The following is a 20,353-nucleotide window of genomic DNA, read 5'->3' as shown; positions in this document are numbered from 1 at the left end:
ACGTGCCAAACAGAGTACAGATCTTGCTGACTAAAGGACAATCACTTTGTTGAGAGATAGGAAGCTGACAAAGCGCTGTGGTATAGTCAGCACGTCGCTCACGTGACGGTGGCCGGTCGAGAAGACGGCGAAAGAAAGGAAAGTCACACATATCCTTCCTCATTATCTTAGCGCGTTGTTACCAGTCCATCTGTCTCACATGCACTCCATTAACGGGGAATGTGTGTGTGTGCATGCAATCCTCCATCAGATGTCAAGTACTCCTCTGAGCTGCAAGAGCACAAATCTGTAAATCTAGTATGCAACTCAAGCTGTACACAAGCTGTTAATATATGTGTATATATCTACTATTATGACTGACATCCAGCTTCATATTGTCCCTGTGTATATTTGTTGCATCAAGTATTTCTATTAGATAGGATTGCGTTTTAAATATAGTTATAGCACTGACAGCTGTATGCAACAAACCTCACAGCTGCTGTCGTGCCATCACCGTGCTTTTTTATTTATTTTAAATAACGGTTTAAAGAGATGCGGTCTATTTTTGGGATATCTACAGCACTGCAGAAACAAGGGATGAAATGTGTGGTGTCACAGATAGATCTGTTTGCTATCCCCTCTTCCCTCCAGCATCAGGATTATAAACCTAATTCCTATTTATGAAAGCGCTCTCGCAACCTATATTCACAACCAGTGGCGTGTGGGTTATGATCTTGGGCACAGCGATGCATTTTCCACTAAAGGTGCTCTACGAAGTGCCGCCATTGAGCCTGCACAGTTATGCATTGTTGTAATCGACCCTTCTGTAGATCAGAAATAACGAGCTGGCATCACCTTTCCAGCAGCACAAATGCCCCTTCAGTGCAGAGAGGTGGTGTAGTGCTCAGTCCCTCCTCAGGTATCTCTGGTGGCCCACTTTTTCAAGTCACCTGGGGCTTTTCTCTTGTGTCTCCTCTGTTCTCCCTCTCAGCTTTCTTCCCAAACCTTGATAGGGAAATAATGGTACCACTGTGAGTGGAGAAGAAGCTAAATGCAGCATTGAAGCATCTGATTACAGTTTGCAGATTACAGTAAATCCTACACTGGCCTGAAGGACCGCATCTTCCCACAGCACAGCTAGACGTCATTTCCATTCAGCGCACATAAACCAGTGACATTTAGCAGTCCTTGCCATTGGCATTTTAGCATACTTTTAGGAAATGCTACATGGGTGCATTCCTGCATGTGGATTAAATGAATATTTAACATAATGTTGTCTACTGAGAATAAAGTGAGGTTTTCAGCATCCGTTCCATTGGAAAACACTGGATGTCACCGTACACCCTTAAGCATGGCTCACCTCATCAATTATTTCAAGGCTGCAGGAGTGTTTTATTACACTGCTTGGCCTCATCATAACCTAACCAATACACTGGGAAAAAAAGTAGCTTCTTTTAAAAAGCATGCGTTATTTCTTATCCTCTTACTCAGCAGTGTTCCCTTCTGTGAGAGGAGTTCAAATGTTCAAGTTGGATAAAATAGATATAGCCTCCAGCGCTCAAGGTATTCAGCATTAATAACGATTTAATTAAAAATGATCTATCTTGACTTGTTTTCCTCCTGTCCTTATACGTCACAGTGTGTTAATGTTTAGCTAGAGTCAGGGGGGAGTAGCGTCACGTGTCTCTACCAATGAGAAAGGAGGTGGGTACAGTTTAAGTGGGTTTACCCTCTACTACCAAATACTAGGACCCACACCCACACGATGATTAAACCCACACTGCTACGCGGAAGCCGGCAGAAGGCGGCCGCCTCGGCACCTTACAGGTACGGGGGGCAAATTCACTAACTGCTCCGGTTGCTGTGTGGTAACGTCCGCAAATCAAACAAGCTCAAATTTAAATACAAAAATGATAATAAAAAAGACACGTTAACGTTACACCTGTCACCAACGGCTCGTCCGTTTTATGGGTAACGTTAAAATGTGACATATTAACGACCCGAGCACAACGGTTGACCGTTATTCATAACGTTCTCATTCATAACCGTTGTAGCTTAACGTCCCATTTTTAACCGTAAACGGTGTGTATTCAAACCCACCATATGTAACGGTAGAGAATATGCTCGGCTTGCCACATAACGGAAAATGATTTTGCCGTCTCTCACAGCGAAGCGACAACACGTACAATCACAATACTAGCTATAGCTTTTTATCTACATTTAAATAGGACATCTAACGTTAGCTTAACACGTTATTCCCAGGTGAGATTTTATACCGGCTTCAAGCCAATTCAAGACACATTTACCAAACAAGACGGTCCACAAGAAGACTTTTGCTGTATTCCGTTATATTTACATACCACATAGAGCGTTTCCGTTATTTTCTCCTGGTATGGTTGTGGTGTGAATTCAAAGCCTTTTACACTATATTTGGCTGACAGAACGACAGTAGCTAAACCTACCGGTGTTACTAGCATTTGAGTCCAGCGTAGAGAGGTAGAGGAGGTGGGAGTGAGAGCAGCGAAGGAGGGGGGAGAGGAGCTGGCGATGGAGTAGAGCTCGGAGGGAAAAAAATGGAAAAGGGATTTAAAAAGGGGGTCCCCTAGTGGTATATAGTAGAAGTACAGACATATTTTCTATTTGCAGTAAAGGTGTGGAGGGTGGGGGATGGGGGGGCCAGCGTCATCGTGACGATTCATCTCGACCTTGAACACTAAAATAGAAAAATGGCTACAGCTGAAATATTGGGCATGATGTGCAGCAGCATCAGCTATAAAAGTGTATAAATGACCAGTGACTCACTACAGGACTCTCAGCTTTAACTTCAAGGATAAAAAAACAGCTGACACATTCCTTTACATAACAGTTTTACTAGAGATGAAAATAGTGGAAATTCATACTTACATTTAAAATAAATCAAATGTCCTGATATGTCACTGATATGTGCTGCAGCTCAACTGGTTTCTAGGTGACCAAAGGCACACAAGGAAGACATTTAATCAACTATAAACATGGCCTCCTGTTGCACTTCCAGTAAGTAGTCCAGGCCCCCGTAGTCCAACAGCTCCCAGTGTTTGCTCTGCCTCTTAACTATGTGCAAAACAGCTTATTGTGATTGCCAAATTTCTGCTAAGAAATAAAAAAATAAATATAAAAATTGATTAAAAATACTCATGGTAAGTCAAGAATAATGGGATACTGAGTCAAAATGATATTAAAGTCAATTAATAGCCTACTTAATAACGCCAAATGTAGACTTATTAAGCCAAAATGTTGAGATGTTAAGTCACGAATATGAGGTATTAAGTCAAAATGATGACACACAAAGCACAACTATGACATGTGACTTCACCAATTATGATTTACCATGAGTATTTACATGTTTCATCTTATATAACTTATCACAAATGTTTATCTTTTCCCGACAGGAATGGGTTTTCATAGTGTTGAAAACTGAGACCATTTTTTAAAAAGTGGAGAAAGAAAAACATGGCCTCAGGCCATCATCTTTACACAGTCCGTCCATTATATATGTCCAGCCACCAGCTGTTAACTGGCTCTCATGATGGTGTTAAGAGAGATTTTTTTTTTTTCTACACCAGAACAGTTGTTTGGACAGCAGGGTGAGATGATGGGGACACATTGAAAACAAACAGGTTACTCAAGTGTAAGTCAGCCATCTGCACCCAGCGTGGGTTCATCTACTCCTGTGTTACGGGGTTCTTCCAGGCCCACTCTCCTCAGTGACTCCGAGTACTTCCTCCGTCCTATACAGACAATGTCCTCAATCTCATCGGCCAGGTCTCTCCTGCCGCTCTCCATCATGGCGGCCACCAGCCTCGACACCGCTCCCGGTCCTGCACTCCTCTGTGCCCGGGCCCAGAGGAATAGCATGTCCAGCACTAAGGCTCCCAGGTTGTCCCTGGTGAGGACAGCAGAACATACACAATACATTACAAACCCGCTACAGTGACCTACCAAAGGATTGAAAGATAACTCATCGAAATATATATATATTTTGATTTAAATTAGCAATTTTATACCAGCAGTACTGTATGTTTCAATTCCACTGTAGGATCGAATAATTTTCCAGATACTGTACTTATATAAACATACATCCTATATCAAATGTACAGCCTATTCATGTGTATTTATTAGACATCTTTCATCAAATACACAAATCATTAAAATGACACGTGAATGTATTCCTACATAAAAAAGAAACCTCACATGGAAAACCATCTACGTAATGCATTTTTCTTCCAACTCCAGGATGCGTCACGCGAGGTTTTTTTCTGAGCACGAGGGGGGGGGGGGGGGGGGGGGGGTTAGGACAGATGAGCATCAGTCTGTGTGTGTAATCTCCTGCAGTGTCCCAGATGGCTTAGTGAAGGCTGACAGCGCAGATTAAAACAATCAAAATTCTCCACCGATTCTCTCCCACTGCGGTTTGCCTTCACTCACATTACATCTCTCCAATTCCCTCAGAGGCTTTGGCGCTGCACGCACTGGTTAAGTCATTCACACATGTCAAAAAAAATATTAAAAAGTGCATCATTCCCATTATAATTGAGCTCTGTGATTTACCAATATTGTGGGGTTCGATTAAGGAATTTCAGCTCCATCCCTACCTGTACTTGTACTGGATGCGGTCCAGCTCCTGGTAGCTTAAGCCAAGATTGATGCCAATAACACGCCAGTCCTGTACTATCTGGAGGGAGATGGACAGCAGGTTGGCCTCCGTCAGGTAGCCGCTCTCTGGGTCACCCAGGTTCAGAGGAGGATACTGGAGCTCTTCCATGATGAAATTATTTTCTGAATTTAGAGCCTATGACAAAAAACATGGGAGGAGAAAATACAAATTAGCAGCTAACATAATTTGTTGCTTTAGCTGGAAGGAACAAACATCTAGATTAGAGTCTACATAATGTGTGTGTGTGTGTATGGAAGAAACACTGTACATATGTATTATTTATATTCATAACCAACAGGTTTATACTACTTTCATATATAATCCAGAAATGCTCAAAATGTCAACGTTATCATGTGAAACAATGAAAAAAAAAAGAAGTCACTTCAACTGACAGGAAGCCTCAGTGGCAATGTTGCAAGCCACTGACTGTCAGGTCCTTTCCTCTTCCTCGCCACTTCCTCTGGCAGATTGGGAAACTCTCCTCTATAGAAAGACACCTGAGACAGAGGTAAGGAACAGATTAAGCACTCTTACAGATTAAGAGTGACCACATCCATGCCATAACATGTTCAGCCTGCTTTCATTAGAGACCAGTACTTTAGTTTTTTCTTTATACATTTTGACGTTGGGCTTTTCAGTCTGATGTATTATGTTGAACGGTGTATTTAACTGCCATTCATCGTGTATGGATGGACATGAATATAAGACTAAATGCACCATGGAGTTGAATCGTTCCGTCTCAGCATCACAAAGGTAGTATTCATTACAGGATTGATTCGGATCATATAACAGAGTACAGAGGTTTCTACTGTCTGGTCACTTAAAGCCCCATTCACACTTGATTTATTTCTCTCGGGGACGCAGGGTGATTTTAACATTGCATTAGTAATCACAGCTGCAATTACCTACAGTTTTTCTGCAGACTCACTGGTTCCTCCTGTAATTTATAAACCGTACAGAGCAGCGTCCTTGTAATATAAAGTGGACCTCTGGGTTCTTTTCTGCAGGAACAGCTGCTGACATTGTTCTTCTTATTCTTTTTTCTTTTTTTTAAATCAATTGGGAAGACTTTGACTTTTGTGCAAAAATGGATTAAGTCAAAAATGTGTTTGCTTATCTGATACATGAAAACATGCTGACAAGTTCTGAAGCGTCTTCTCTCTATGACTCTTAAGTGGATTTATGGATGTTTATTCGCAATGGAGGTATGAAAGGATATCCTTGGAAAGTGTTAGTCACAATTTTATTGTGTTCCATGTCTGTGTGTTAAGGTTTAACCGAGTCATGACTATTACGGACCATATTCTGTAATTTTGCAATAGTTTAAATGTCACCTCCCACTGTTCAGGGGGAACTATGTCCATTTATAAAAATATATAAATGTTTGTAAATAACCTGATTCATGTTTGGCAAGCAATCTGTTGCCTCTCGTTGCATGTTTTTGCCTGTTTTCTGAATTTGTTATGTCTTTCCTGTTTTAAGACGAAATGCTTTTATTTTGAAGGCAGCTCTCAGTAATAACTTTGTTGCTATGTGCTTTGTACACAGCTCTTACGTTGTTTGTGGGATTTATAATGAAATTGCACAATCATCAGTCAAGTGTCGAACCATCTTTCGGAGGGATATGATACAATGTTATTCCTATGGTCTAAGACATTAGTAAACATAAACAACTCTCTCCCAAATCCCAAACCTAGAGCGCTAAAATTAAAATGTGTAGTGTCATCAAGAATAAAGTTTGTATCTGCTCCATAGACAATGAATTAGGGGAGATGTTTAGAGGACACTGAGAGCACCCGGGGGAATGTTCTGGGTAGATGAGTACATTTTCTGTTTCACAACTGAAAAGAACACAATAGAATAAAGTTCAACTGAGTATAAAAAAAGAAAACAAACATTCTGCGGGTCCACAAAATGAGTCTCCCATTCACTGTCTATGGAGCAGCTGGAGACTTTATACAGGATGGCATCACAAGTTTGATTTTACTTTTACTTCTCTGGTTTCTGGCTTTGAGAGAGAGAGTAGCTCATGTTCACAAACTGTAATTCTAAATGTAGGAGGTGCTTCCCTTTAATCCTGTTTTGAACGGGGCTTGAGTGTAGATTGTAATGTACGGCATGTAGATGAGTGATATATCAAATCTGTTTGTTATAATAACAAGTAGATGAGCTCACGTGTAACGCAATGAAATGTGGAAATGTAGAATTCACAAAGTGAATTTGTCTGTTGAATATGATGTCCGTCTTACTTGTCCCCTCACTGGCCCCTTCTGACCCTGAGCTGGACAGATGTACACCTCCTTCAGATTCTTCAGGCTGGAGTAAAACACAAAACAGAGTCTTCCCTCCACACAGTCTGGTCTCTCTGGAGAAAAACAAATAGGAAATCCTAATCTCAAGACTTCTTATAAAAGGCTGTTTCACAACATCGCAAACCCCTGGAAGGAAAGGGAGCAGGACAGAAACATGTTTATTTAAGATAGAGCTTCAAAGAGGACTTCAGACCTGTGCTGATATCTAAGCCCCTCTCAAAGCCAGCGAAGAACTGCTCTCCCTCCAGCAGGTCACACAGGTCTGAGGGCTGAGGCCCCTCATACTGCTCGGACAGAGACTGCACTCTGCCGTCCACCTGGACAGGGAGCAACCACAACCACTGTTTAAGAGAAGAGGGCTGATGTACAGACGGTGTAACTAGATCTATTAAAACTACACAGTTATGGCACAGAGAGGAGAGTGTGACAAACCCTGTTAGCAGGTAAGCACTGCAGCATAACCTGTGAAGGATCAGTCTTCCTCTGGAGGACGAAGAACTGCACTTTAAACTGCTTCAGCCTTTGATAGACCTTCCTGACCACGCCGCTAACGCACCGCTGAGTGGTGTACCACAGCCAGTACCTGTGATGGCGCACACAAAGCTGGTGTTAATACAATGTTCATTTATGAATCAAACAGACACTATGAGAGTATATTACAAAACAAAAACTTACCAGGAGAAATGTGTAATGTTGAAAATGGCATACAAATAGGTGACTTTGAGGGAGACTTGCGATGTAATGTCAGTCCAGGTTTGGGCAGTGGGGTCTCCGTGTAGCAGATGCAAACAGGACATATCGACTGTGTGGCCTGCAGAAGCACCAGACATGTTAACACTCGTACATTCTGTTATAAACATGTATAACGATGAAGGCATTTTATACCTGTGACTCCTGATGGCAGAGGAACCTGAACTTCGACGGCCTGTAGGAAATGTATGCTGGGGCTCTGTGAGAGGCAGAGTAGAGGGCTAACTCTGGCCTGAGGATCACCACACAGTGCCTGTACCTCTGACACAGACACCTGCAGCACCTAGAGAAAGAGAGACAAACTAAAGCCTTGCAACACCACAGATACCCCAAACTGACATAGACTTCCATATAATGTAGCGTTACCTGTAGTGTTACCGTGCGGGTCTGCACCGTGGAGTCTGGCGGGAAGCGGAGCTTCACTCCGTCGTCAGCGCTGGACACCAGCAGGGCTCCGGCTGGTGTAACGGAGCAACTGTCCTTTACTGGACGGGACACTGCCATAAACCAGGAGAACTGGCTCACTGCACAGCAGGCCAGCTACAGGCACATCCAAAAAAATAATATCACAATTTGTGGTAAAAGTGTAATACATCGTTTTGCAGCGGGAGGTTTTACTTTACCCTGGCTGGACGTCCTCCGGGGCGGCTGCTGTGACTCTCGCTGCCTCTCCTCAGGACCGTGGGCAGAGTGCTCCATGACTGTCCATCAAACCTCTGCACCACCACCTCCCTTCTTTTGTACCGATGGTATGGCACACACACCTCCACGGGCTGTGGGGATTACATGTATGTGATGCAAGTGCAGGAAGGAATGCAACGCAATAACGTTTTACTATAGATCCTCACTGCCTGGTAAATGTCCATGTCTCCTAAACCTCACACCTTCAGTATGTAATGCAGACTTTGAGTTTTAGCTTTGTCTCTAAACCCAAACTGAGATAACCCTGATGACATCACTATGACTTAATCAGGGTTATGGAACTGATCTTGATCTGTAAAGTTGGTGGAGTGTACCTACAACAGATGTGGTACATCCACAAATTTAGTTCAATACCTTCAGAAATGTAATTCCATGAGGTCGAAGTTCCAATGGACGACTCAGCAAGATGTCGTGCTCCTCCAGCCACACCCACTTCCTCTCTGGCCTTTTCTCAGCCCACTTCAGTCTTGTGGTTGTCACCAGGCAGCCTGGGGGGAACAGCAGCTCAGCCCCCCCTGGGAGAAACACATGACACCCAGCAGGCGAAACACAGAAACTAAGGAGCAAAAAGGAGCATGACGTCTTCAAATCGAGTCAGAAACGCTGTAATTGACAACATTACTGCAGATTGAGAAAATATGTCCATGCTAAGAGTGACACTGTACCTGTGCTGGTTAAGTCCGAGGTGCAACTCTTGAATTGTCGTTTCTTGTTGATCTGGTAAGAAAACGGGGATTTAATATGAATATGCTGAAAGCAAACGTAAAGGCTGTAACTAATTACGATGCAGTCAAAAGGATTTAAGCACAAATCAATTTGAAGCCCCTTTTTGTTCTCCGCTCACCAGGTGTAGGAGAGAGAGGAGGAGGGGTCGGGGACTGTCCCAAAGGATTGTCTCGCACATCTATTTTCAGCAGAGGCAGTTTGTTCAGACAATGTGGGATCACGCGGAGGCCATTGCTGGAGATGACAAGCTCCCTGAGGGCGACGAGGGAGCCTGGGACACAAAGAAGACGTTTAAATCGCTGAATTCATGAATTTAACTTACATTAAATTAGATGATTCAAGTTAATTACAGCAATGCTCCGTCAGTGACACACCCACTCACCCACACAGCCTTACCCATGCTCTCTGGTAGCTGCTTCAGCTTGTTGTGGGACAACTCCAGCTTAACAAGGTCCTCTAGCGAACCAATTTCATCAGGCAGCTGCTGCAGGAGGTTATGTGAAATATCCAGCGTCTGTAGTGCTTTCAGCTGACCCAGACTCACGGGGAGGGAGACCAGCTCGTTGTCCAGGAGGGAAAGGTAGGTGAGGGAGGACAGCTGGCCTACACCAGGAGGCAAATCCGAGAGGTGGTTGTGACAGAGAAGCAAAGAGGAGAGCGCAGGCAAGCTGAGAAGGCAGGGTGGCAGACAGGTGAGCTGGTTGAAGGAGAGATCCAGGTGCACCAGGTGAGAGAGGTGGGAGACAGATGTGGGCAGCGTGGTGAGGAGGCCAGGCAGCGGGTCACCCTGGGAGTCATAAAAACGGTGTCCTTGAATCAGAAAGAAAAGCGTGGTGAGAAGCAGAAATATTTGAGCAAAGGGAGGAAAAAGACAAGAGAATAAGAGGCGGAAATGAATGCATTGACACAGTATTTACTGTGTTGTATGTAAGAAACAAAACAGGAGATATTGTATGAAATTAATGATAAAAGTACCCCGAACAGCCAGTGAACGCAGCTCTGTCAGGTGGGTCAGGACATCCAGTGCATCATCCAGGCCTGGCTTCTCCTCAGAGCCCAGTCTCAGGTACTGGAGGCCCCTCAGCAGCCCCGGGATAGACCCCCAAAGCAGAGGCAGGGCAGCTGCTCCTCCCTTGTACACATCCAGGGTCAGCCTCGTATCAGTCAACAGAGCAGAGAGCTCCACCGAAGGAGGTAAGGGGGGAGGCAAAGACAAGACAGAGGAAGACGAGGAAGAGGAAACACCGGCGTGATTATGGGTGGAGAAGTAAGAGGAGGAGAGGCTCGATGTGGAGGGACCACATGTGTCCACGAGGCTGGAGGGAGACACGGAGGGAGCACCTCTCTCTGCCTGACTTTCAGACATCACACCGCTTGAGACCGTTGGTCTGGTCTCCCTCTCGGATTTCAAATCCTGATCCCGGTGCACGAGTTCTCTGCAGAGCCTCAGGGCTAAGGTGTCCACAGAAGCGTCAGGTACTCCACCTGTGGATGTCTGACACGCAGGCGTCCCGTCCTCTTCCCCATCCTCCGACCTGCAGGCTGCCTGGTCTTCATCCTCTTCATCAGTAGCTGCCCCTTCCTCGCTGTTTCTCTCCATTGAAATATATTTACATGATTAGTTAGCTATAAAAGTACGAATCTCTGCACTCTGTGGCTACTTTAGTGACCTCCATGTTTCTCTAATGCAGCTAAAGTTTAATGTCGTGTTGTTTCCTGTTCCTCTGCCCTCTCTCGATCCCTCTCTGCTTTCCTACTTCCTTATGTCCGATAATGTTTTCAAAGAAAAAGCTTCGCGTCACAGTTGCTCGTTCGTTTTTGTGTACGCAGTCCACCGGCGGGGGGCGGGGGGAGTCTAACCATTTTGTATCGTTTCCGAAAATAACGAGCCCCGCCTTTCCGGTTGTTGATGTGTATGAAATCGAGCGCCTTGATTCTGGCGCCGCCAAAGTTTCAACTCAGGGCGGGACAGTTGTGTCAACGTGTGCGCTCGATGTCCGCACCGGCTCGGCCAGCGGGGGGCGCTGTTGAGTCTATTATACTACCAGAGATTGCTGTACTAGGAAGTGTGGTGTCTTGAGTATATAATAGATACACACATGCATCAGGCTGTAAAATAATCTATTCACATTAAATTAAACATGTTTACAGCTTAGTAAAGAGCAGTACTGTTAATAGTGCTTGTTGTGAATTTTTCAACAGATTATTTATCCGACACAAACACCTGTCTTTGGTGATTATAATAACAAAAAATGAATTTAAAGCCATTTTTTTATTCTTTTTTTTATTCAATAACATTCAATAGTTCATTCATCCTGTAAAGATGGAATGAGGAAATATAATTAAGTATTTTTGTTGTATAGTACATCATTTGACTGAAGTAAGATAAAAGACATTATTAACTGTGGAAAACTTTGCAAATTATATTCAAGTGAGGTTGAAGTGACCTCCTACATCATTGTTAATACAAAATAGTTTCAAAAGTTCATCTCTGTAAAACATTTACTTATGTAGGAAAGAATGTGTTCTGTTCAGATGTGCCAAAGGGTGACAGTGGTTCAGAGAGCTAATTTGGGTACAATAACAAAATAGAAAAGAAAGTACAGCCGTCATCATCGTGTCAGACATGCAGCACCTTTTGAATCCCCTTCTTGGAGCTCAGCCAAAACAACTTCTGTTTTGAGACCTTTTACATAAACAAATGTGTTTTTACAATAATACAAATATGTTTATTTTAACACAACATTTTCAAACTGTTCCAAATAGATTATGTAACCTCAATGATTGTTTTGCTATTCTTGATGTCAGCATTACGGTCAGCATGACCAGGTTAACCTGCTGTTATGCCCCTATTGACCCCCACTGACTTTTGGGGCCCTTGAGCAGTTGGTCCCCCACACTGGATAGAGTAGGAATATACTTGTTTTAAGATAATGAACCCTGGCTGATGGTGGTTTCACAATTGGACGTGTTCTCTAAGGAATCCTGTCCTAAACAGACCCTGGACCGGTGCCCAGGAGTGAACTATGTGTAACCTAATTCTGTGAATAGTTTATTCAAGGAAGTGATCCACAAACAAACAACATCTTACTGTTATTGTTGATACAATACACTTGTGATTTCATTACAATACACTTGTGATTTCATTACTATTTCTTGGGAAACCCTACTATCTTGTGCTGATTTGTAAGCAGGATGTTGCAAACCAAGCAAATGTGTGAATCGTTATGACAGCGTTTGTTACTTTGTAAAATCACCACTAACACAAGTAAAACAAGAACAGACAACCACTGTCGCAGATGGCTTTAATCGATTGTAATCAATAGGTTCATCTAGCCAAAATTGCATAGTCGGAAATCAACACATTCTTTCTACTGATAGCAACTATTGCGAAAGAAAGTCTCAATATAGTAGATATGAATAGACAAAACATATGCATAGATAAAACACATGAATAGATAAAACACATGAATAGATAAAACATATGAATATACAAAACATATGAATAGATACAACATATGAATATACAAAACATATGAATAGATAAAACATATGAATAGATAAAACATATGAATAGATAAAACATATGAATAGACAAAACATATGAATATACAAAACATATGAATAGATAAAACATATGAATAGATAAAACATATGAATAGATAAAACATATGAATAGATAAAACATATGAATAGACAAAACACGTCAACACAAGCAGGCAGATCAATTTATAAAGGTCAAAACAAAACGCTTTGTTCCAACACGGGGACAAACATTTGACAGCTGTCACCGCTCGTTGACGTCACAGTGTTACAGCGGTGGGGATTCTGATTGGTCACCTGATCAACTAGGTCTATTGTGATTGGTCACTTTTGTCTCGCGGTGTCCATTGTGATTGGACAAGCTGGTTTACTCGGAGCCCTCCTCTAAATACACCAACAGAGTGAGGTAATAACAACTCACCGGACACGTTACTAGCTATTTAAACGTCGGAGGGCTGTTTGTATTTATCACATCGGGTTTTAGCTGCTGCTTAAGGGAGTTTTGTACGTTACCTGCACCGTAAAGGTGACTTCTACCATTAATTAGAAAGCTAAAAACAGTTAGCAGACAAAGTCCTTTATCCTAAAGACAGCATGTAAAGAGCCTTCATTAATATAATATGATGGGCCGGTCAGCTTCAACAAGACAGTTGTAGTTATTTTGTTTCCGTTGATATCTGAGAGTTTGCCTGTGACCTTAGCCCCACTTTCCACAGCAGCGGACGGTCCCCGGTATGTTCCCTTTAGACTCGCCGTGGAACATCTCGTTTGCAGGTTGTGGCTTCCTCGGTATCTACCACGTCGGTGTCGCCAGCTGTCTGCTGGAGCAGACTCCTTTTCTGGTGCAAAACGCCAGACACATTTATGGAGCGTCCGCTGGAGCTCTCACCGCCACTGCTCTGGTCACCGGGGTCTGTCTTGGTAGGTGTCTCTCGGGTGTTTCAACGCTTACAGGAGGTGGAAGGGATGCTGAAGGGATGCTGTTACAACATACATTTAGAAAAGACAACAAGGGTGCTAAACTCAAGTTGATACTTTACTTTAGTTTACTTTTTTTTGCTATAAACTTGTAAGAGAGGTTTAAATCTCAATGTGACTTCCCAGTTAAATATATATATGTATTTATATGTATATACATGTATGTATGTATGTATATATGTATATATATGTATGTGTATATGTATGTATATATATATACTGTATATGTATGTATAAATATGTATGTACATATATATATGCATATATAAACTGCTGAATTACAAGTACAAATGTAGCTTTTTTTTAAAAATATGCCTAGTAGTCACACTGTAAACTGTTACAAGTAAAAGTCTTAACTTCGTAAAGTATTGGTAGTACTAGAATTTACAGATACTACCGCTACTATAACAATGTTTTGATCTTTAACAATGTGACAGCTGTTTTTTACAGCTTGTTCATCTGCAAAGTAACCGGTAGCTGCAGATGTCAGATAAAAGCAGGGAGTATAATAATGATATGTCCTTCTGATTTGTAGCAGAGTGAAATAATAAAATGAATATACCAACTCATCCCTTTTGAATGGACAAAGTGACAACCATCTTCTTCTCATGAAGACACATTCTTAAAGATTGCTTTACACGGAGGAACTAAATATCATCCTGATTGTTCTGTAACAGGATAACTTGCAGGCTATTATTGATTCTGCAAAAATGGTTGAGTAATAGCTTATAAAACACATACTCGACTGAATTCCTGATTTTATAATGTAGACAATGTACAGTTGCATGAATAACTTCATGTAATCATTAACATCAACAACGTCTTCACAGGTGAGACTGGTGCAGGTATCATCGATGTTGCCAAAGAGGCAAGGAAGCGGTTCCTCGGAGCCATGCATCCTTCCTTTAACCTGGTGAAGATTATGCGTCACATGCTGCGGCGTACTCTGCCGGCTGAGTGCCACCACGAGGCCAACGGGCGGTTAGGAATCTCTCTCACCCGAGTGTCAGATGGAGAAAATGTCCTGGTGTCTCACTTCAACAACAAGGAGGAGGTGGTGCAGGTGGGAATTAAGTCTGAGTATATTAAGGAAGTCAAATGTCAGGATAGAGTGGGTTTCATTATGTCAAATACTGATTATGTGACAGTGTTTTAGTATTCAAGCCATTTCCATAGCAGCATATTTTGAGAAATGGTCATGAGAAATATGGATATGATTGTTGATTTTAGATCTGACACAGTAAGTAAGTCACTTGATTCCAGCTTCTCAAATGTGAGGTTTTCGCTGTTTTTCTCGTTTCATATAATTGTAAACTGAACATCTTTGTGTGTTTGACTGTTTGTTGGACGAAACATTATAATGCTCTGGAAATGTATAACATTTTTCACTATTTTCTGACAATTTATAGACAAAACAGTTAATCTGCAGATGAATCAGTAGTGAAAATAATTGTTAGTTGCAGTTCTGATGATAGGCAGTGACAGAGTGTAATGAGCAAATGTAATTTAACTGTAATGCGTTCTTTAAAATCAGCAAAAGACAGCAAAGCTAAGTTATATCATGACATTTATAGTCTTACGCTATATAATATCAGTATATCAGCCAACTGTAATTCCACCTCCAACAAATTTCTTGTACCATCTCTTTTGTTAACCAGGCATGCGTCTGCAGTGCCTACATCCCAGTGTATTGTGGCCTCATTCCCCCCACACTGCAAGGAGTGGTGAGTAGATTCAAATGATTCAGTATGTGTGCCGGGTCCTTATGTCGTCGATATCCTATATTTGGTCTAATGAAAAGAAATTAGCTTAATTGCTTGAATGGATTTTAAATGACGGCATTCGCCTTATTGCTGCTGGCGAGGTTTACTGAGCACTCTACCATGCTGCATGTCGTTCATTTCCTCTCATTGTATTTTGTTGTTGTTGCATTTCGCACTTTCTTCATCTGAAGCTCCCCACTTCCCCCAAGAATGTGTTTGTTCTGAATGACATGTGTGTGGAAGTGATGATAATGCAATTCCTCAGGGGTCTGTGTTTGTCAGAGATCTCAGAACTAAAGGGGAAAGCAGAACTTGTATTTTAAGCACAACTTGTCATTTTTTTTATTTTTTTTGCTGGACATTTCTAGAGCAAAGGTCTTCTGGGCAATATGATTGAGTAATACCAGCGCTCCCACCCTCCCTCTGTGGCCTTTGGGTTGGGTTTTAGGAGCGTGTGTGTGTGTGTGTGTGTGTGTGTGTGTGTGTGTGTGTGTGTGTGTGTGCAGGGCCACAATGTGAGAGTTGGCTCGGGCATCAATGTTGTTCTGTCCTCTCAGATTCGCAGTGGCTCAAATTTAGAAAAAATGTGTCACCCTGATCTCATCTGTTGACACACACATCATGCCTCCCACCTCTTAGTTTAAAAGTTCACCAGCTTCAATAAAAACAAACTTCAACCAATACACAGGATATGATGTCACCATCATCATCATTGCTCTGTGGCCAAATACGATCTATAGTGATCGGTTTCTGTTCGTTCTGATGCAGATATTTATCTTCTTTATTGTCCAGCGATATGTCGACGGAGGAATCTCAGACAACCTGCCTCAGTATGAGCTGAAAAATACCATCACTGTGTCCCCGTTCTCCGGAGAGAGCGACATCTGCCCCAGAGACACCTCGGCCAACATACACGAGCTGCGCTTCACCAACACAAGCATCCAGTTCACTCTCACCAACCTCTACAGAGTCTCCAGGGCCCTGTTCCCTCCAGACCCAATGGTAGGTCACCTGATTACAACCCTGCTGATGCACACACAAACACATACACACATACACTGATTAATTGAACAGGAGTGAACTCATTGGACCTCTTGTATGTGTTTGTTTTTGAGTGCAGGTTATGAAATCCATGTGTAAACAGGGATATAAAGACGCTCTGCACTTTTTAAAGAGGAATGGTAAGAAACATTGATTTACTTTTTTTTCTAACCTTCTCAAAATCATGTTCTGCCCTGCTTAGAAGAATTGGGTGAGTAATAACGAGCCTAATTGATTTTCTGTCCTCATGCTAGTATGAAGACACAGTATCATCCTGATACGCTATCACAACGGGCACATGTCAACAAATCAACAGGCTGCTTTTGCTTGTGATTAGACTTCTGTTCCTCCTTATACAGCTACTTATTTGTTTGTTTATTGTTTTTATGTTTTTGGCAATTTGTAAGCGCATTATTAACACTATTATCATTATAACTAGATTATTATAAATGCGTTGAGTAATTTAACTAATTCAGAAATGAACCCACCATTGATCACAGATAAGAAAAAAAATACTACTTTCACATTTTGGTTGTGTTTGCAGGATTGCTTAATTTCAACGGACCTCACAGAGAGCTGCCTCTGCTGGCTAACGGTCAAGAAAATGAGGACTGCAATGAGGAGGAGGAGGAGGAGGAGGAGGAGGAGGAGGGCAACAAAAGTGATGAAGAGGAGGAAAAGCCACACGTGGAAGAGGGAGCAGTCATGGTTCATTGCAGTTCCTCAATAGAGGAGCATATCTTCGAACACCTTCCGCCCATTCTGCACAAAGGTAACAATGACAGAAGGAATACAAAACAGTCCTGCTTGAGCTTTGTGAAAGTGCATTTTTCAGATAATGAAATGGGTTTTTAAAGTATTTATCTTTAGAAGTAAGATACATTCATTCACCCTTAAACAACGCTGTACTTTATATGACTACATTCACAGCGTGTTGAAAGTCTTGAAAGGTATTTTATTCCACTTTATAGGCAGCGAATGGTAGTTAATAAAAGACTGTTATGTTCATTGTGCTGCCATTTTAAATGTGATGTCAGTGTTTAGCTCATGAACAGTGATGAATAAAGCAGGTTACGTCTATGAATGCTTTGAGGTCACTGTTTGTGGTCATCTTTGCCTCCCTCTGCAGCTCTAGTTGAGGCCTGCATGGAGAGGAGGAGCCTGATGCAGTCGCTAAGCAACCTGCTCCCTGTCAGGATGGCCTCAGCCATGATGGTCCCCTACACTCTCCCTCTGGAGTCTGCTTTGTCCTTGACTCTCAGGTGCTGCACGACTTAATCACAACAGTACAGTACTACTTTTTCTATGTGTACTTGGGTCTTACATGTGCAGCAAAAGTTATAGCGCATTATGCGGCGAATATTATTGTGGCTATAAATCCATTAAAATAGCAGAAAAATACTGGACTTGCCTTCTGTGCCAATCGACTAACAGCGACATATCCCACGTGTAGACTTCTGGAGTGGCTGCCAGATGTGCAAGAAGATGTTGGATGGATTCGCGATCAGCTGTTAAAAGTCCTACAGCATGTCCTTCGCCAGACTTCCAAAAGCATTTCCCAGAATGTATCTGCCAGGTAGGTGACAGTGCAGTTGCACAAACACATAACTTGTATGTCATGTGTGAACGGAGACGGCAGTTACTTGTTTTTTTAGGGGAATTCTTAACAACTAATCATGCCAGAATACATGAAAATGTCAGGTCTATACGCTCCATGATGGATCTAGCTGTAATCTAGAGTACGTGAACATGGTTGGCCACTTGTATCATTGTCACTTGATACATATTTATAAAATAATTGATTATAGCCGCTCTAATAACAATAATGTGAAATACTTACAGCTGACTCCTTTACCATGTCTTGCTCTAGGTTTTACTGGCAGCTGGAGCTGCACCACTACCAGTCCCTCCCATCCCAGTTTAGCTCCACCAACCTGTTTCCCAACTGGGTTAATGAGAGCAGTTCTTCAGTTCTGGACATCTTCATGCGTCTTGAACAGTACAAGAGGCAGCTGCTGTCTGGTGGGCTGTGCATCAACATGGACCTGCAAGGCTCCTTCAAAACAGGACCGATGTCACCAGATAAGAGCCCTCTCTCCGCCTTGTCCCCTGAAGGCCTCACAATGGTTGTGGTTGATATTCCACCTGCTGTCGTCTCTGTAGAAACCACCAGCAGCTCCTAAGAGCTTCTGCCGGGTTTCTGCTGCAGATGCTTCAGCACTGATGTTCAGACGTACTTATTCTAGACCCAGGGACATTTTTAAAGAATTTTAATCAGACGTTAACATTTGTTTACACCCAGTAATTTAGATTTTTTTTGCCAGGAAGACATTTGTAATCGAAGAGCCCCTTTGTGCAGTTGATGGAAATGGTAATAATTTACCATATGTACACTTAGTGTGTTAAATATTTTAAGTCTTTAGCTACATTATAACCAGGCAAGCCCATAGACGCAGTGTGTCTGTCGGTCTACAGATGTGCATTGAAACGCAGCATATGTGCTCAAACATGTACAAACTTGAATTCCAGGACGTTACAAACATAAATGTACACTTGAAGTAGCATTTTTTAAAACAGGTGAATGTTAATGTTTTTGTGGAATGTAGTCAGACTATTAGTGACTATTATTCAAGCACAGCGTTCCTCCTGCATCCCGTTATGAGCTCTGAGTCACTTCGGACCAACAGTTGACGCACCAATCTGTTTGTTAGGTAGTTTGTTAGGTAGTAACTCCATTTATTGATGCAAGTGTCAATATTGTGGAAAAAAAACATTGGTTTGCATGAATTTACAGGTATTTGTATGAAAAATACAGCTCTGCTCTGTTTCCCTAATCATAGAAAAGTGTTTCATCTTGATTTACTCACATGTAAGTTACAACTCTTTCAGATTTCATTTTAAATCCACACAGTATTGAATTTCTGCTTAAAAATGTTACATTTTATTCAAACAGTACATTTAAAAAAGATTATATTTTTATAATCAAAGAATATAATCTGAATTGCACTTTCCTAGGTATTAACCTACTTGTATGAAAACGTTTCTTATACTGTGTACTACAATGAATTATAACTGTTGTGCCTTGAACTTCAATGAAATAATTGCCAGCTGAATCTAGCACATTGTCAAAATATGTCGCAGGGAATAATATTTATGTGATCATTAAATAAACTGGTATTGTTTAACATTAACGGAAGGTCATGAGTGTTGTGTTGCATTGCTGTGAACTTAGTTTCCCAGAAAAAGCTGTGACTTACAGTGAAAAGTGCGCACAGAGCAGGGAACAGTATACATCAGTAACCGTAACCAAACAGTGAATCAAGGGCTGGAGAACTTCTTGGGAGGCTTCCAGATGCAAATGTTCCCAGCAAAATGACAGATAGTTACAGCTGATCCCTAACTTGTGAGTGTAAAGCACAGGAATATGGTGGCTCTTTAAACAACTGCAGGTCAGTAACTGTGGAATGTAAAACAAATTATATTTGTATGAAAATTGGTTCCTGATTCATTTTGCTATTACATTAATTACATTTTATTTATTATTTTGTTCATAAAATCCTCCATTGAAAAAGGAGAAGCTGCGACTATAAAAGCCATATAAAAAAACTGTAATAATTTTGGTTTTGTGAATATAGTAATATTGGAAAGATATTGGAAAAATGCATAAGATAAGATGAGATCAGATAAGCCTTTATTGATGTCCACTGGGGCCGTTTGGTTGTTGCAGCAGCAGCACAAAGACAAAAACAATTACAGATAAACAGAAATGTAAGAGCAATTAAAGACATAAACTATAAGGTTAAAGTGACAGTGGTGTGATAAATAGACGCAGAGTCATCCGTAAGTAATGGTACTCTGTGTTTGTC

General features: G+C 41.8%; 2 protein-coding genes across 3 annotated transcripts; one reads left to right on the top strand and one right to left on the bottom strand.

Moving 5' to 3' along the window:
* Positions 1 to 2,840: 2,840 nt before the first annotated feature.
* Positions 2,841 to 10,919, bottom strand: pidd1 (p53-induced death domain protein 1). Of its 2 annotated transcripts, XM_079162260.1 has the most exons (15): positions 10,138 to 10,919; positions 9,559 to 9,972; positions 9,281 to 9,433; positions 9,102 to 9,153; positions 8,791 to 8,992; positions 8,358 to 8,507; positions 8,101 to 8,274; positions 7,870 to 8,017; positions 7,660 to 7,795; positions 7,417 to 7,567; positions 7,178 to 7,301; positions 6,922 to 7,037; positions 5,065 to 5,169; positions 4,611 to 4,807; positions 2,841 to 3,901 (listed from the first exon to the last, which is right to left on the bottom strand). In XM_079162260.1, the coding sequence occupies exons 1-15, from the start codon at positions 10,760 to 10,762 to the stop codon at positions 3,652 to 3,654; spliced, it is 2,997 nt and encodes a 998-aa protein (XP_079018386.1). In that variant the 5' UTR covers positions 10,763 to 10,919; the 3' UTR covers positions 2,841 to 3,651. The 2 variants fall into 2 exon arrangements, with proteins under 2 accessions (XP_079018386.1, XP_079018387.1); XM_079162261.1 differs by lacking the exons at positions 2,841 to 3,901; positions 4,611 to 4,807 and having other exon boundaries at positions 6,848 to 7,037.
* Positions 10,920 to 13,164: 2,245 nt separating this feature from the next.
* Positions 13,165 to 19,668, top strand: pnpla2 (patatin-like phospholipase domain containing 2). Its single transcript, XM_079163597.1, has 9 exons — positions 13,165 to 13,626; positions 14,514 to 14,746; positions 15,342 to 15,407; positions 16,239 to 16,448; positions 16,567 to 16,627; positions 17,032 to 17,259; positions 17,617 to 17,749; positions 17,941 to 18,063; positions 18,358 to 19,668. The coding sequence occupies exons 1-9, from the start codon at positions 13,440 to 13,442 to the stop codon at positions 18,668 to 18,670; spliced, it is 1,554 nt and encodes a 517-aa protein (XP_079019723.1). The 5' UTR covers positions 13,165 to 13,439; the 3' UTR covers positions 18,671 to 19,668.
* The last annotated feature ends 685 nt before the right edge of the window (positions 19,669 to 20,353 follow it).

This window comes from Pholis gunnellus (assembly GCF_910591455.1).
Source record: "Pholis gunnellus genome assembly, chromosome: 7".
NCBI classification, from domain to species: domain Eukaryota; kingdom Metazoa; phylum Chordata; class Actinopteri; order Perciformes; family Pholidae; genus Pholis; species Pholis gunnellus.
This window is presented reverse-complemented; position numbering and strand designations above follow the sequence as displayed.

What these genes read in the sequence shown, in the direction of transcription:
- pidd1 (XM_079162260.1), bottom strand. Translation starts at nt 10,762, where the DNA reads ATGGAGAGAAACAGCGAGGAAGGGGCAGCTACTGATGAAGAGGATGAA. An exon ending in CTCGGACTTAACCAGCACAG is followed by an intron (nt 8,993 to 9,101) that starts GTACAGTGTCAC and finishes TTTGCTCCTTAG; the next exon opens with TTTCTGTGTTTCGCCTGCTG. An exon ending in AGTGCTTACCTGCTAACAGG is followed by an intron (nt 7,302 to 7,416) that starts GTTTGTCACACT and finishes CTCCCTGTCCAG; the next exon opens with GTGGACGGCAGAGTGCAGTC.
- pnpla2 (XM_079163597.1), top strand. Translation starts at nt 13,440, where the DNA reads ATGTTCCCTTTAGACTCGCCGTGGAACATCTCGTTTGCAGGTTGTGGC. An exon ending in GGTCACCGGGGTCTGTCTTG is followed by an intron (nt 13,627 to 14,513) that starts GTAGGTGTCTCT and finishes ACGTCTTCACAG; the next exon opens with GTGAGACTGGTGCAGGTATC. An exon ending in ACAAGGAGGAGGTGGTGCAG is followed by an intron (nt 14,747 to 15,341) that starts GTGGGAATTAAG and finishes TTTGTTAACCAG; the next exon opens with GCATGCGTCTGCAGTGCCTA.